We start from the raw sequence: 16016 nt of genomic DNA on the forward strand, positions 1-16016 counted from the left end.
CCGCCACTTAAAAGCGGGCGAAACGTTTTCACGATCTAATTGCTCGGATGTTATTACCCTCATCGTTAGGGTAACTCGGTCCGGAGGGCATTCGTTCGTCGATTTCCTAATCGCGATATAGCCGGGCGTAAATTTAATAAACGCAATGCAATTTTGAATTCCAGCCACAAAGACGAAAGAGAAGTCATAGGATAGAGATAACTATATGCAAATTCAGACGTGGTATTGCAATTGTATTCGAGGATGCCACGCACTCCGTTTTCCTTAAGAGCCTCCACCATCCTCCTTTGACTCGATCTAATAATTGTTTCATCCGCCAGTGGCCCTTGCCATCGACCTAAAGGCTCAAAAGCCTGTATCTCAAGATACTATTCCCCACCACCAGCAAATTCTATCCAGTTCGAAACAGTTAGCGTTATCATGGTATTAATATCAGCGGTCTGACTGTGTGAAGCGGGCAAACTCAACGAGACAGAGGAAACACGCAATTCAGGATTCTATTCTTGTCCGTTTCTCCTTCAATCGTTGAGACGTCCTTTACGTATTCGCTCGATCGGTTGCATGTTTGCTACGGTCAAGATGATACAATGGTTTCTCGATACTTTGTCTGACGGATTCTCTCTTTGTACCAAGGTATTCGTCTGTGAAGAAACATTCCATCTCGGTCGAGATGGCGAAATGTAGAGGTATTAGAGGAGATTTACGAATTTAATCGTTTGTGTTGCATCTCAAGATCTTAACCCATTGCGTGGCTCACAAGGCTTAAATAGAAATCCTGATGGCGTGCATATTTGGTTCTCGTCGTTTTGTTGTGCAGTTTATTTGTTTTCCTTCGATTAATCACATAATTTCTTCCGAAATAATGAAAGGAATAAATTCAAGTAAATATTAATCTTTTATTAGAAAAGATTGGAGAAAATTGAACCGAGAAAAGGACATTATATTATGTTATTAATATTTTATTATTAATTTCCTTTCGTTTCTGGATATTCTGAAATCGAAGTCAATTTCACAAATTGTAAAATACTTTTTATACCATTATAATCATCGATCAATTATTCCTTCTTTAATTTCTTAGTTTTTGCAATTTTTCTACCAAATCGTATTATATTATATATTCATTCTGAGTTTCGAAGGGTTTCAGGATTTCCAGGTTTCGAGTGCTCCATCCCTAATTATAACAAGTATTCTACTTTTACATGCATTCTGGGCACCATTAAATTTCCCACACGAACACATGAAAATTCGCAGTCTAATCATAGACTTCTTTCTAAAACAACTTCATAAAGAAACTAGACGTCCCATTTCTCAGATCTAATAATCCTTTCATATTATTCCTTTTTTACACCGTTCTGTATAATTTGGCTGGGTCCTCGAGCCTCGAGGATCATCTATTAGAGCATGCTTTCTACTAAATGGTCGGGCCTATTAAGAATCCGTAGTTACCTGAAGATCTCGAGGCAGCTAGACGCACGATTTCCGACGCGTGTCTGCTGTCGGCTCTAATGCGGGGTTATTCGAAGTAAGGAGGTTAACCTCGGAGAATGCGAGGCGAATCCCGCGTCTCGAAGTCAATAGCCGAAGTAGAGGAGCAAGAGAGGCGGCTCGATAAGAGCCTCAGAGAACTTGTGTGCACGAGCTGCCCTGTGATTGCCCATGCAAACAAACCGCCGTATTAATTATTCGTAATGCCGATGGTTACGACGGCCCAAGCATTCGAAGAATCCCTCTGAGACATTGAAACTATGCGCACCCGTCGTTCCTTTGGATCACCTTTTTTAGCATAAATTCGGGAGTATAGAAAATTTTCTGGCAGTTAGATGTGCAATAATTGTATTTTCTAAGCAAATTATTCGCGCAATTATTTATTAATTTACAATATCAGTGAATTGATAAACGACTTGTGTAAGCTAATATAATCTAATTGTAAGTTATGAAATTATGTTTCACAATTTTACAATTTACCACATTGTAATATGATAAAAGATATTAACTCGAGGAAGATCATTTCTCAAAACTCACGCGTAAAATATAAGAGAGATCGAAATAAATGGTAGAAGGAAATAATACGGGCGTTGGAACAAGTTTCAGGAATCTAGGGTAAGCACCAAATTTAAGAGGGAGAAAAACTGCAGTATTAGAGAAAAATGACCAGAATCTGACCCGGCACTCAGTGATAAAATACCATTTAGACTTATCTTCCTTTTCTTGAACCCCAATTCCGTTTAGTTCATCCCTTTATGATTTCCATTCAAAGAATTCCCTCCCCGTATCTCGTGTTTATATTTTTATATATGAAATTATATGCAAAATCAATGTAAATAATCGACTGCGGAATAAATGATTTTCGTCCCGTTTAATGAATCGAAGGAATTCCACCTCATTTCAAAATTCAACAACCTAAATCTACGACCTTATCCTCGATTATCTCCCTTGCCATTAACGGTCTCCTTACAATCGTCAGCAAAATCGTCGTGACATAGCAAGTACGAAAGACAAAAAGTCTACCCCATTTCGAAACTTAACAAACAAATTCTAAGATCCTATCAACCTCTAAATTCAAACCGTTTCCTTATAGTCAGCACACGAATCCAACTATCCTTCTTCCACCAATATCTCTCTTCCCGCCATTACCTTGCATTAAATAACGTCCATTAAAATCTTGGCATTCCACCAACACACTAACGCATAATCAAATCCCGTCCTGTTATCGTTTATTTCTCCAATTATAATTTACTCGAACTTCTATTAACATTCACGACTCAACTCTCACGTTCGTTCACTCGTTCGTTTCTATCGTAAAGCTCATTGAATATGTAGCTGGCACTCTTGCTTGCACGCCATGTTCCACCGTAATATTACGTATTAGCTGGAACGTCGCGGCTGAGAATCATAGAAGTGGCCCCTGACGTTATTCGCCGCGATGAAACCTCGCCTTAAGCTTTTCGCGGTTCCACGACTTTTACGAGCGACTTTCTCGAACAATGCAACCATACAGCAAAGTATATACGAGTACACGTGATACTTGGCACTCGATCCGCCGGTCGATAAAGTTACGATCGTGAAAACCGCATTACGGCTCCGGTATATTCGTTTAAGCTGGAAGCGAAATGGCGGAACGGTATGCAACCATTTGGCAGACTTGGCTGGCTCTTGCGAGATCAAACCGGTAATCTGATGGGGCAGTCGCGACGGAACGTACGAACGTTTTGTGGACGAGTATGAATGTCAGTGATCGTTGGGAAACTGTCGTACGACGCGCGATCCTGCACGTCGATGCCCGGGTTCGCTACATAATTCCAGTAGAAAAACGCGATTGCACTGTGATTTTCTGGTGTTCGGATGGACGCGGCTACCTCGTGTTCTTTCTTTTAGAGTTTTAAAATAGATTTGAGCATATTGAAGGGTTTGATTAGCTTTATTTTTCAGTAGATGAAGTTTTTATGGATATTACGTATTGCGATTGTTTTTCTTTGAAACTCATTAAATTGAATTTTACGGTTTGTCATAATAAAAGATATGAGAAAATGATATAAAGTTGAGGGAACTGATGTATAAGAGTTGAGAACGGTTTGATTAGCTTTAGTTTTCAGCGGATAAAGTTTCTATGGAACTTGCGTAATTGCGAATTGGAATTGTGTTTTCTTTGAAACTGATGGAAGTGAGTATTGAGATTTATTTTAATAGAGATAAGAAGTAGAAATGATATAGAATCAAGGGAATTGCTGTAAAAGAGTTTGAAATGGTTTACCTTTACTCTTCAATAAATGAAATTCCTACGGATATTACGCAAAAACTTCAATAATTCTGTTCTGTACTTATACTTAATATGATATAATTTATTTTTCAGAAAATGATATGATGCATTAAAAAGTAGACTCATAACAGACTCAGTTTTAAAATAAAATATAAAAATGGAATATACTGAATTTATTAAAATGAATATAAGTACAAAATATTTAATTTAATTTAAACCATTGCTATAAACTCACATTCGGAAAAATGTGGTCTACTTTTGTTCTCGATATTTCCATTAAAAGAACAACATTTAAAAATATGTGAAATTGAAGAATCAAGTATTTAACGAACGATCGATAATAATGAATTATTCTTATGTACTGTTGTAATATCTCTATATCTGTCTCAATTAATTTGCATTTTGCGTAAATGTTGCTTTTTTTATTCAATCAATTTCTCCTGTGTCATTTAATGTTCAAAGGAAAAAGCGTTCGCGATTTCTGCTTTAAAAACGTACAATACTATGAAAATGCAAACGATGCTTTGTTGAAACGAGTTGTGGCAAGAAACGAAGCTCGATCTCACTATTACGCGTCGAAATGCAGCAAACAAAAGAAGGGAATCGAAAGACTTGTCCGTGTTGAAACGGGAAAGAGTTCTTTTCTTTCTCGATGACATAAATAAAACATTTCGAACAAAAATGTCGAACGACTCGACACAAGGCTCTGTATAATTTACGATATACTAAGATAAAAACGAGATGCAATAACGTAGAAGGAAGTCACATAGAAATTAGTAGAAAACGTAGAAATTTCGAATTTGAAATATTTGAATATAAAAATTATGGTATCACATTACTAGTTAAATATGAACTATAATAAAGTATTTATTACATATAAAATATAATAATCCTTCTACTCGATTTTTATTAATACCTCCAATTAAATAAACTTTATCTTATTAGAAAATAATTCTTCAATTTTTTCCATTTATCGTGTTTTAAATTCCTCCAAATTTGTCATTTCGCTGTAAAGTAGAATCTTCATTGGATTAAACAACGGAAATTAAATGACGATCCTATTAGAGTGGAATCTATTCCGGGTTAAGTGAACCGGAACTTGCTAACGAAATAAATACACAATTTAACTCTGACTTTAAATCTACTCGTAAACTAAATGAAACATTGCTAACAATCGCTAATAATAGCCACTCATGATTTTCATATTCCAATACAGACTTCTAAATCTCCACTACGAAACGATTAACGTTTTTTAAGTTGAAATGATTACGATAGATAAAGCCATAAATATGAGTAACAAATAAAAGTATGAATAAAAAGAATGAATGGATTTTCTTTATTGAGAAGTAATTATATTATAGCGAAAGTAATGTACGACATATACATACTGTCAATAATTGATTATTGACATTTTTTGATATTACCCATATCCCCGAAGATATCCTCTTATCACGTTTCATATATCTTGTATATTTCAATATTATCTTATTATCAGAAAGTTTCTCAGCAAAAAAGACAAAAAAAAATGTTCGGTGATGAAATCTCGCTAAATCGCTGAGCGGTGGAAAACAAGAAACTCAAGTGGGAACGATTATTTTAACGAGACGAAAAAGAAATTCTCTCGATGCTAATCTGGCGAACTCCGACAAATTTCAAGGGTTCCAACTTCAATTAGGTTTAACAGCGTAAAAATACGCGGGTCGGCGGAGGTTAGGGTCGCCCCCTTCCTCACTGCCGCTTCCACAGGAAGTAATTTCGACTCTTTAATGAAATTTTAAAATTTCCCGCCGACTTCGGGAAATGTGCAAACTGTGTATTCGCTTTCATCTACCAACGTTGTTTAATTTTCACAAATTCCAACCGGCTAGCGGAAAGAGCATGTTAATATTAACCGCTTACGTTTCCCTCGTAGCAAAATCGAAACTTTCAATTAATGTTAATTTGTTTGATCCAAGTGAAAGAATATACATAATCGCCCCATGAACATCTCTGTTCTCCTCTCTTGGAAAAACTTTATATTCAATTTAAAATATTGAAATGTAACAGAAGACAAGTTTTAGCTTTCAAGTGTCTCATCTATAATTATTTTTGATCAGTTCGAGATTTGATCAATTGAAAATTGTTGAGATTCGATCATTTCGAAAAAGTAAAATAAAACGAGCTGTGTAACATGCCGTTTTGAGTGCCAGTATGTTCAACAGGTTATCAGATATTCTTTTTAAGACTCTTGAATGAAAAGACTCTCTTGTATTGTAGACACTTTACTTACATACTTTGTAAAATGTAGTTTAAACTACATTAGACATTAAATGAGTCAAATAGAAATAGAGTTTCATCGATACAGCTCATCTTCATTTATACTCGTTGATCATACACAGTCCAAATGAATACTTGCTATAAATTGTTCCAAAGTTAATAAACTAATTGACCTTTAAGAACGCTTCATCGCTAACAAGCATTATAACCAGAAAAGAAAAAGGATGAATGAAAGAAAGAATGAGGAAAAATAGAAACGAATGCCGCTTGATCAGTAAAAAGGGGCGCGCTTTCAATAATCGACTCCATGCTTCCGGCAATATTAACCTGTTATACACCTGTATATACCTAGGATATATGTATACACGTATTCTAGAGCGTATTCAATGTACCTTGTACCTTGATTTCCTTTGAAATTTAGCAATACAATTGTATATTTGTGGTATGTCGATACGGTTCAATTAGCTGGCTGATGAAGTAATTAGCAAAGTTTAAAATCGTCGCGAAAGGAACTCTTAATGCGAGTGTATTTACTCGCTGGTAACGAATCGCACGGAACTAACGCGTTCGACGGGCGAATTTACATCGTTACCCAGCTGCGCCACCGGTGGAAGTTAATCTTCCGCTTTTAGATGATAATTGGCGTACTCGCGAGCGAGAAGCCAAGTTTACGATTACTTTATCGGCTGTTCGACGCGCTCGTGTCATCGGTATTTCCTCTGGATGCGACGAATTTATGTCATCGCCTCGTCTACGGCAATTTCTAAAGTAATCAAAAGCCGACGTACCAAACCTAATATATTATTTGCAGTAGACTTGTAAGCGTCTTATCTCGAATGCATCGAAAATATAACTTTCTCAATCAGCGGTTCATTTTCATGGTAAAATTCCGTTTTAGTTAAGTAGATATCTGTGTAATGCACTTACGTTAGCCTAGTAGGAAGTTAAAAAAGTGAAATATGTTTCTGATCGGGAGATTCTTTCCATAAATCTTCGGTGAATTGTTCATTAATTAATAAATTTTTGGAAATTTCGTTTATTAATACCTACTACTTTTACATAGGATATTTCGTGTTTCGAATTTTATCCAGAAATTATAGATGTTAATGAATAAGTAATTTCTTTCAAGAATAGCTTCTGTACGTCTGACGTCTTTTATAATTCTTGCTCGTAGTTTATCGGACACTTTTAGCACGCTTACAGGATAAACGTTGTAATAAAAAAAGATGAAATTATTATTCCTTTATATTTAAAAAAATCCAAATTATTCTATGATTTAAAAGTTCGTTTACAATCCTGTTGTAACATACTATATTATATGATGTTTAATATTAGGACCATATACATATGTATGCGTTTTACTTCAATTCAAGCATAATTTCGTGAATAAATATTCTTAAGCGTATGAAATGAATACGTAGAATTCAATATCCCTATGTGTATAGATATTATGTTACTATATTCTTCTCTCTAATTCCAAGAACTAATTTATTCACTTTATATCATGAAATAAAAAAATGTCTAACATTGTTAACATGCTTATTAGTTCTTTGTATTTGTGTTACTTCCTTCTTCTTTTTTTATTCCGAACGCATCAACGATGTTACCTCGACGTTTCCATTTCCGGCGAGACGTCATTGACCAGCAGCGTAAAGATAATGCATCGATTCCATACCAGCGTGTGTTTGGCCGCACGTGTACGGCCATAAAACAATTCCTACGCATTTTTATTGGCGAAACACAGTCCCGGTCACGAGAATGCCTCTATCGGGAAAACTATAACTCGTATCCTTGCGGTTGGCGCGAGGTACAGTCGGCTAAGAGGGTTAGGCGAATCGAATGGAACGCCTCGCGAAGGGGAAAATGCCTCGGTCGTCCCTCGGAGGAACGAGGCAGAAAGAAAGAGAGAGAGAGAGGGAGAGAAACGAAGGAAGGATAAAAGGAAACAGAGACAGATAAAAGTGTCGGTAGGGAATGGAGAGGAAGAGGAGCAAGAGGGACGAACCACTTAACAAACTGCTGAACTCACACCCCGCGGGATTTTATTTCTACTTAAATGGAGTTGCCGAGATACGCATTGGATACGGATTCTTACCGGATCTCTCTGGCTCCGAATTTATTTGTACCGTTTGTTAAATTCTCTCTACCTCTACGTTTCGATTCTCTCATACCTTCTACGTTCCTTCTTTGCTTTTCCTCCCTTTTCTACAAGTCTTATAAACTTTCTTTCGATCGTTGATGAAACTTACCAGTGGCGTTCAAGGTTACGATGCGCCAGGTAAAGGTATTGCACACTCGGTTCTCTTTTTTTCCTCTAGGTATTTGTTTTTAGTCTCTTGTGTTTTTTTATAAACGAAATCGAAATCTCAATAAGTCGAGCCTCGTTTAAATTAGTCGAGTGAAACCGAATTCGAGCGATCTGAAACCATTTTATCAATGGCAACTTGTTATTTACTTGACGTGAGACACTCATTCAAGTTTTCACGCACATTCTCGTTAGTCGAGTCACTTAATCTGAACGAGGCTTAGTAGTCATAAAGTTCTATGGGTGTTTGTGACAGTTTAATAGCATTCTTATGTCGAATAATTTTTATAAGAAATTAACGGTTAACAACTATTCCAATATAACGGTAAGATATATGTATCCCTATACATGGAAGAAAAGTCTACAAATTAATTTTTATTTTTTCTGATATTAAGGTCTGGTATCTCTACTTATTGAGAAAATTTGATAATCATTATTTAACCATACTATTTGTTATTGCTACTTTAATAAAGCCAGGGTTCTAACTAGAATCTTAATTAGGAATTTAGACTAATAATTCTAAGAATAATTCTATATTATTCTTCTTTTATATTAGGTTATCTCAAAAATTCCTTTCGTTTTATGAGGAAATAATAGATGCACAACATTTTTTGTTTTATATTATTTTGTTGAATTATATATGATCTATCTTGTAATAATAGAACATACAAGAACAACATAATATAAAACAAAAAATGTTGTGCATCTATTATTTCCTTATAAAACGAAAGGAACTTTTGAGACAACCTAATATATTCTAATTCAATATTATAATAATACATAATTCTAGAATGTTAAACTTCTTTAATAACAAGAGATTAGGAAGAAAAACAACGATCAGGAAAATCCATCTACTTTTCTCTAGCTAATGTACGTGTACATTACACGCTACACGTACCACTGCACCACTCGAAACATCTCACTCAGTGCCCAGGAAATGTTTCGAAAAATATTTGTTCCTTTCAAAAAACACTGCCCAGAGTCGGAGTCGACACGTGTAATACGCGAGATAAACCATTGCAACGGCGCGTGAAAAATAAAAATTCTTGAGAACGTGTGTCGTCTCACCTTGTACGGGCCAAGATTTTCCACAATGCAGGTGAAAACAGCTTCGCGACCCACAGAGACCGTCAGGTTGTTCAACGGTGTGCCGAACCTGGGTAAATCTGCAACACGAAAGGTCCTCGTCTTAAGTATCCCGCCACGGCGAACGCTTTACATAACCGTGGTATACACACTTACTTACTTACTGCTACTTATACTTATAACCCACCTAGGAACGCGCTAAAGTTTGCGAAGTACTCAAGAAACTCGGGCCGGTGAATGGGCCGAGTTAACGTAAGCGGGTCAACTGGGGACTAAGCCAGCCTCTTTATATTTCTCGACAAAATCCTTATTCTCCTGATTTCAGCACAACCTTCGTTCGATCATCATGACTATCTAAGGAGCGGTTATCGTATGTCTCATGAAAATAAAGGGGCAGAAGGAAGAAATCGGGATCGAAGGGATTTATTTTCGTATTTTGATAAAATTCCAGGATAAGATTTTATGAGAAGATGGTCATGTTAATGTGTGATTTTATAGAGAGTTGAGAACCGTGTGGGTTGCTTTGTGTATTGTGTATTGTTGTTTTATTTGTTGTATTATTTTATCGTTCATGTCTTGATGGATAATTAAAGAAACGGAACAAAAGAAGCATGTTTCACTTGATAAATATTGTAAGAAAGATTACAAATTTTATTTGGCATATTTAATGAAAATTACATTATCTTGAAATGTCAACCTCTTTCGCTAAAATTTTTTGAATTATTAGCTCATCGATATTTTAACATTAAATAAAATAAAATCAAACTGTAAATAGCGGAACAAAAATTGAACTGAAATGTTTCGGAGAGAAGCTTCAGTTTGAAAGCTGCAGTACGAACCGATGAAATTTTAAAAGACAAATTGAATATTCAGGAGCCTATAGCAGTTAAATAACGGGACTAGAATAAATTTTAATACGTCTCAGTCGTACATAAAGTGACGTTGGGCTATAAATATAAAAATAATAAACTAACTTGAACTGATAAAGATCTGTGATGAACTATGGTTAAAAAGCATGAAAACAATGTTTACGCTTTATTACAACTTAAGCTATAATAAAATTCTCTAAATAATAAATATTCGCTTATCACAACACATTTTCAACATACTTTTCGTATATTTCATGTATTCTATACATGGATGTGTATTTTTCCATTTATTATATTTCCGTATTACACGTATTTTATTTACATATCATAACATATCTTAAATGCATAAGCATTAAAATAGATTTATTACAATTCACAATTGTTATTGTTAAAACTTATTGTCTTTCCTTATAGAATTATTCCTAATTAGCAATTACATATGTATATGAATTATTTTGAGGTATTCGTTATTATACATTTTTTCTTTTAATATAGATAGGCTTTGAATTAGTTTTCATTATTAATTGATTTTCAATGAAATGTATCCAACAGTAAAATATTCTTAAAATTGTAGGAAGGTAAATTTGTTACGATTCTTATTTTGAAACAGTAAGTATTAAATGCTAATTTTAAATAAATAAATAAATAATAATAATAATAGATGTTAACTGAATTAAATTGCTAGAGGACATATATAAAGTTATTTGATAGCCTACAAAAAATAAAGAACGAGAGTATATATTTTTTAGGAATATATGCATTAAATATACCGCACAAGCATATACCTAACAGATGTATCAGCCATCGAAATATATTTGATTCATATCGTAAGCGACCCAAGGTTTTATTATGCGGAAGGTTGTTGGAAACTGGACCCAAAAATTGCAGTTCTGGCAAGGCCATTGGCTACATTGGCCATATTGTGAATTTATGGCACGTCGATCGTCATCGGTGTTGGGGTGAAAGGTTAAGGTTCTGGAAATGCAAATGTCCAACAAAAATATGAAAATTTTGCGAGGTATAGAAAATCTTCTGTGCCATCGACTTTTTCCCATATCAATACATTTTTTTCGTATAATTCACCAAATCTTTTTTTGAACATTTCCCACACACGATTATATTTTATTTTTTATGACCAATAAATGAAATGAAAAATGTGCAAAGAATCTACTGTGTTCAATAAATATAAGAGACTAAAAAATACGATTAACAAAAAAAAAGAAATAAAATAGATATAGATAACAGACATTTTTAACGAAAAAGTAATTTTATTTCAATGCTCAAATAAAGCGAGCTTCACTATGGTAAAAATACGATGACGTATGATCATATCGTAAACCTGGGGAAGTTCAAATATATGTGACTAATAGTGCCATATGAAATCCAATATAACGTAACATTTCATATTTTCGTTATCTCATAGTTTTCTAGTGAACTTTATTCGTGCAAATTTTCGCACAGCTATTGCACACTCTTAATGCATAATTACTATTATATATAACTGTGTATACGTAATCTATTATTTCAATTTAAAGATTATATTAATATTTTTTTAAAAATTCGGTTTACACTAAATTGAATAACTCTTTGAAAAAAGGACTCGTACGACAAAATAGTAAATTGAGTAAATTGCTTTGGGAATTTTAGTTAAACTAGAAAATAACTTCTATTTAAAATATATTTTTTTCAAAAAATTTCACAATTGATCTTTTTGGCATGGGATAAATTAATTTTCCACTAAAATTTGTTGAGACTTTGTTTTACAGACAAAATAGCCTTATTATACACAGATATAATAGGCTCAAATCAATACACAAAGACATTGGCGAATGGCAGTACGATCTCAATAATAGCTTATTAACAAACAGCTATTATTGCGGAGAGATTTTCTCAAAGCACCGCATATATATACACAGCGACATATATAGCGTCTAAATTCGTTCGATATTACTTGCTTGGGCTCTAACAAGCAACGGCATCGCCATTGAACCGATAAACGATAATTAAACGTTAATCATGTTCTAAGGAAGTATTGATCCTCGCAGGAAATAGGTAAGACACGATCTCAGAGAGACGCGAGCCAATACGCATTAATTTCTCGACTTCTCACCAGCTAGTGACGGTTTAATTCGTTTACATCCTCAAAGGTTCTCGAATCGATGTACAATGCTTCAAAGTACAGTCGAGGATCGAAATTCATCATTTCACAGCTAACTGAAATAATTACGGATTCTTGTACTAATAAATTCTGGTATGTTAAAAAGAAAAATTAATTATTTTAGTCTACATTGAACTTAATAAATTTTTTATAATAAATAAAAATTTACTATAAATATTTAGGCAAGGATAGGAATACTTATCCGTAATCTTTGAATTTTATATGTTACAATTTTGGTTCTGTCCCTACTGGGTGAGGAAAGAAGTTTTTACATTTTAAGAATATCTTAGCGTACAATTGAAACATGAAATCATGCATATCAATGACGATACTTGCGTGTTGTCCTCAAACCTGACAATTTTCCTAACGATAGAAGAATACTATTGGAATGAAAAATGACTGAAAAAAGACAAGAGGATTAATTTAGGAGATATTGCAAAAATGCTAAAATTTTGAAGCGTCTACCGATTTTAAAGCTATATTGCCATTTGAATTTCTCGAATTCATTGGAATATGGTCCCAAAGGAGTCTAGGAATTAACTAAAAAGTTTATAAACTAATATAATAAATTATTCTATATAATAAATAGTTTTAGTTTGTGGATCACTGTGCTACGTCTTCGAATTTAATGAAACATTATAAACTTCTGATGCTTAAGAGGGACTGCGGAAAGTTAAGTTCATTATTGAGTGCAAAACTCTCGCAGTCTAATTAAATCACCGGTAAATACAACACCTTGAGCTTTGTTCGCACCACTATGCTCATTACTGAAGCATGTCAGAAAATTACAGTAACAAGTGTGAAAGTTGAATAAGAATGTTCTTTATTTATCGAGTTAGAATTCGAATTAAAAGACAAAGACGACGTAAACACGAGAATACCGCTTCACGTCTTTTCTTGTATTTTGTACAATAGATTTGACAAATTAAAGTTGGAACATCCGTCTAATAAGATATTAAGAAGTCAAAGTCCATTTATCTGACTAGGCTCCTTAAATACAATAAATTTCACTTGAAAAACATTTCATTAAAATATTTTTATAATAAATAACGAGTTATTTCAGGTGGTAGTTTTTACTGACTCGCCCTCTATATAATTATAAATAATATGCCAAATTGCAGCATGTTTTAATATAACATAACATGTGTTTAAACAAAGTTAAAATATCTGAGCATCTAGATATTGTTGAAAGTAATTTTGGTCGGTTCGCTATCTAATTGAATCACAATGTGTATATAAATTTCATTTCTTTAATATGAAACTTTCGATTAAATTGCTTGCATTGACTCTCGATTAAGCGTGGGAAAAAGGAAATGTAAATAGTCCAATTTTCAAGCGCAATAATAAATTCAATTAATAAAGTATTGATAAAATACAAAAATATTTGACATATCATTTTTTATTTAATCAATTTGGTTATCCATCTCTTATTAACGTACATGAATAACCTCACCGCAATTACGATTTTATCGTTGCAAATTGATATTTTGCTTATTTCAAAGACCTTCTAATTTTCCGCAATTAAAACTATGTCTCAGCGATAGTTGAATTGTTCTGAAGTTTAGTAGAAATCTTTAATCAATGACCGTATCTTTTATTTTCTGTTGTTCAGTAATAGGTACATTTATGCGCTCGCTAGAATATGTGCTCCTTTAAGAGACAACGTATCACATGCATAATCGTTACGCAATAAGTGCAGTCTCGTGTCGTCATTTAGGCTTGTACAGTACAGTCAAATGTTTCCACTTGAACTACTTATGTGTAGGTAATTAAATCAATTGACATGCAAGCGTGTAATATCTTACTCCTGTTTAATGTACAGTTTTGAAAACTAACTTCTGTTAGTAAGTAAACACAGCAGAGACAAAAACAAAAGCAGGGAACATGCGAAAACAACATGGCAGTTTACGTTTTTTCATAAAGCTCAAATTCAAGAATGGGAGTAGTCGCATTAAATTCATGCAAGCTTGATGACATATCCGACGAAAAAGGAACTATGATTTACCGGATTCGAATCTGCCGCAGCCCATTGGTATTATATTGAGAAAAATTCTTCGGATACGTACGTTGAATGAAGGGTCCGAATGAAAGCAAGGTGAACGTATTTAATGCAAAGGACTCACGGCATTTAATTGCGGAAAATTGGGTGCCGCTATTGCAACGAAAAAGGAACGTTTAAATTAGTTTTTGACCTACATTCTCCACTGCTTAGAGAAACCTCGCGATTTTAAACCCTTGTAAAGCCACGCAACTCCAAAGTTATGTGACACACTACTGCATGTATATTCTAAAAATATTATTTAATTAGCATTGTATTATCGTACTTTGATATTTTACTGGTTTCAGTCTATTTGTATTAATTCATTGGTTCAGCATTTTTAAATTAAAATGCAAAACCTTAATCAATCAAAATTTTCTTTCTCATACACGCAACACAACAAATAAAATTTCCATTATACATATAGAATTGATGGATGGTACTTTAACTTTTACATTCTCGAATTATATAACGATGACAAATATTTATCTGTAATCTGAATTAAAATATTTTTAATTATATATGTTTCTCTAAGAAAACTAAAAGCATATTCTAGCATCTTTAATTTTTGTTTAATAGATTTTGGTATTTTTTAATAAAAAGTTTGTCATACTATGCTACTGCTGCAATTATAATATATAGGAGATATTGAATTATATTGGATTATGTAGAAGAAGAACTGTATGCTATTAAATAATGAAGATTAAAGTTCCTTCTGTCGTAAAACGTTCGAAACAGACACAAACAATAGTATATGTAAATATATAAATATAAATATTCTTTTTTCTATTGCTTGTACCAGATTAAATCAATATGTGAATTTAATGACTTGATAAAATAACAGTTTTATTGGAAGCACCACAAAGATCGCTCTATTCATTTGACAATAGCTATTCTGGTGAGAAACAGCTTCAACAAAGGTTGTTTTGGTAGAACCATTGAATATTCATTCAACGATAAGTCAGGATATACACCGCTTTTTATGGTATCGCTTGTACCATGTTGTATTACTAGACATGTTTCTGGCCACTACAATACGTGTTGTTACCCATAAAACCGAAAAATTTGCGAGAGTCGTTTTTATTCTAAGTTCCCAATATATCTGTTTATTATGTACATGATAACCAATCAATTGAACAAATATTTTAACATTTGGAGAAATGCGTAGGAATTTTTTACAAATTCAATAAAATTTATCTATAATTTTATAAACTTTTAATGAGAGCCACGACATTTTATTTTATAATTTTAAATACTTTTCCCAAGTAATTTCATTTCATTTCATCTCTATACTAAAGGAAAATATTGATTATTTTTTTAGATTTATATTGCAATTCCGGAATTCCCAATTAATAGTCATAAGTAGCCAAAATTTAAAAAATCACCAAAACTGAAATTAGACAATTTCACGGCGCTGAAAATAAGCTCTCGGCGGATAATATTTCTATAGAGTATGTGTATTGCATAAATTATCCACATGTAAGTCGAAGCTCTAATATATTTTGTATCTTCTTTTTCTTTTCATCTTCCGACTTTCTATCATCTAA

General features: G+C 33.5%; 1 protein-coding gene across 2 annotated transcripts in view; it reads right to left on the bottom strand.

Moving 5' to 3' along the window:
* LOC117232150 (lachesin-like) overlaps nt 1-16016 on the bottom strand; it is a 159817-nt gene that overhangs the window by 74398 nt on the left and 69403 nt on the right. For both annotated transcript variants that reach the window (XM_033491353.1, XM_033491345.1), the window contains exon 2: nt 9387-9484. In XM_033491353.1, the coding sequence (XP_033347244.1) occupies nt 9387-9484 (98 nt within the window). The remainder of the gene's footprint in view (nt 1-9386; nt 9485-16016) is intronic.

The sequence above is a fragment of the Bombus vosnesenskii genome, unplaced genomic scaffold (genome assembly GCF_011952255.1).
Source record: "Bombus vosnesenskii isolate JDL3184/JDL3185 unplaced genomic scaffold, Bvos_JDL3184-5_v1.1 scf7180000013263, whole genome shotgun sequence".
Lineage (NCBI taxonomy): Eukaryota > Metazoa > Arthropoda > Insecta > Hymenoptera > Apidae > Bombus > Bombus vosnesenskii.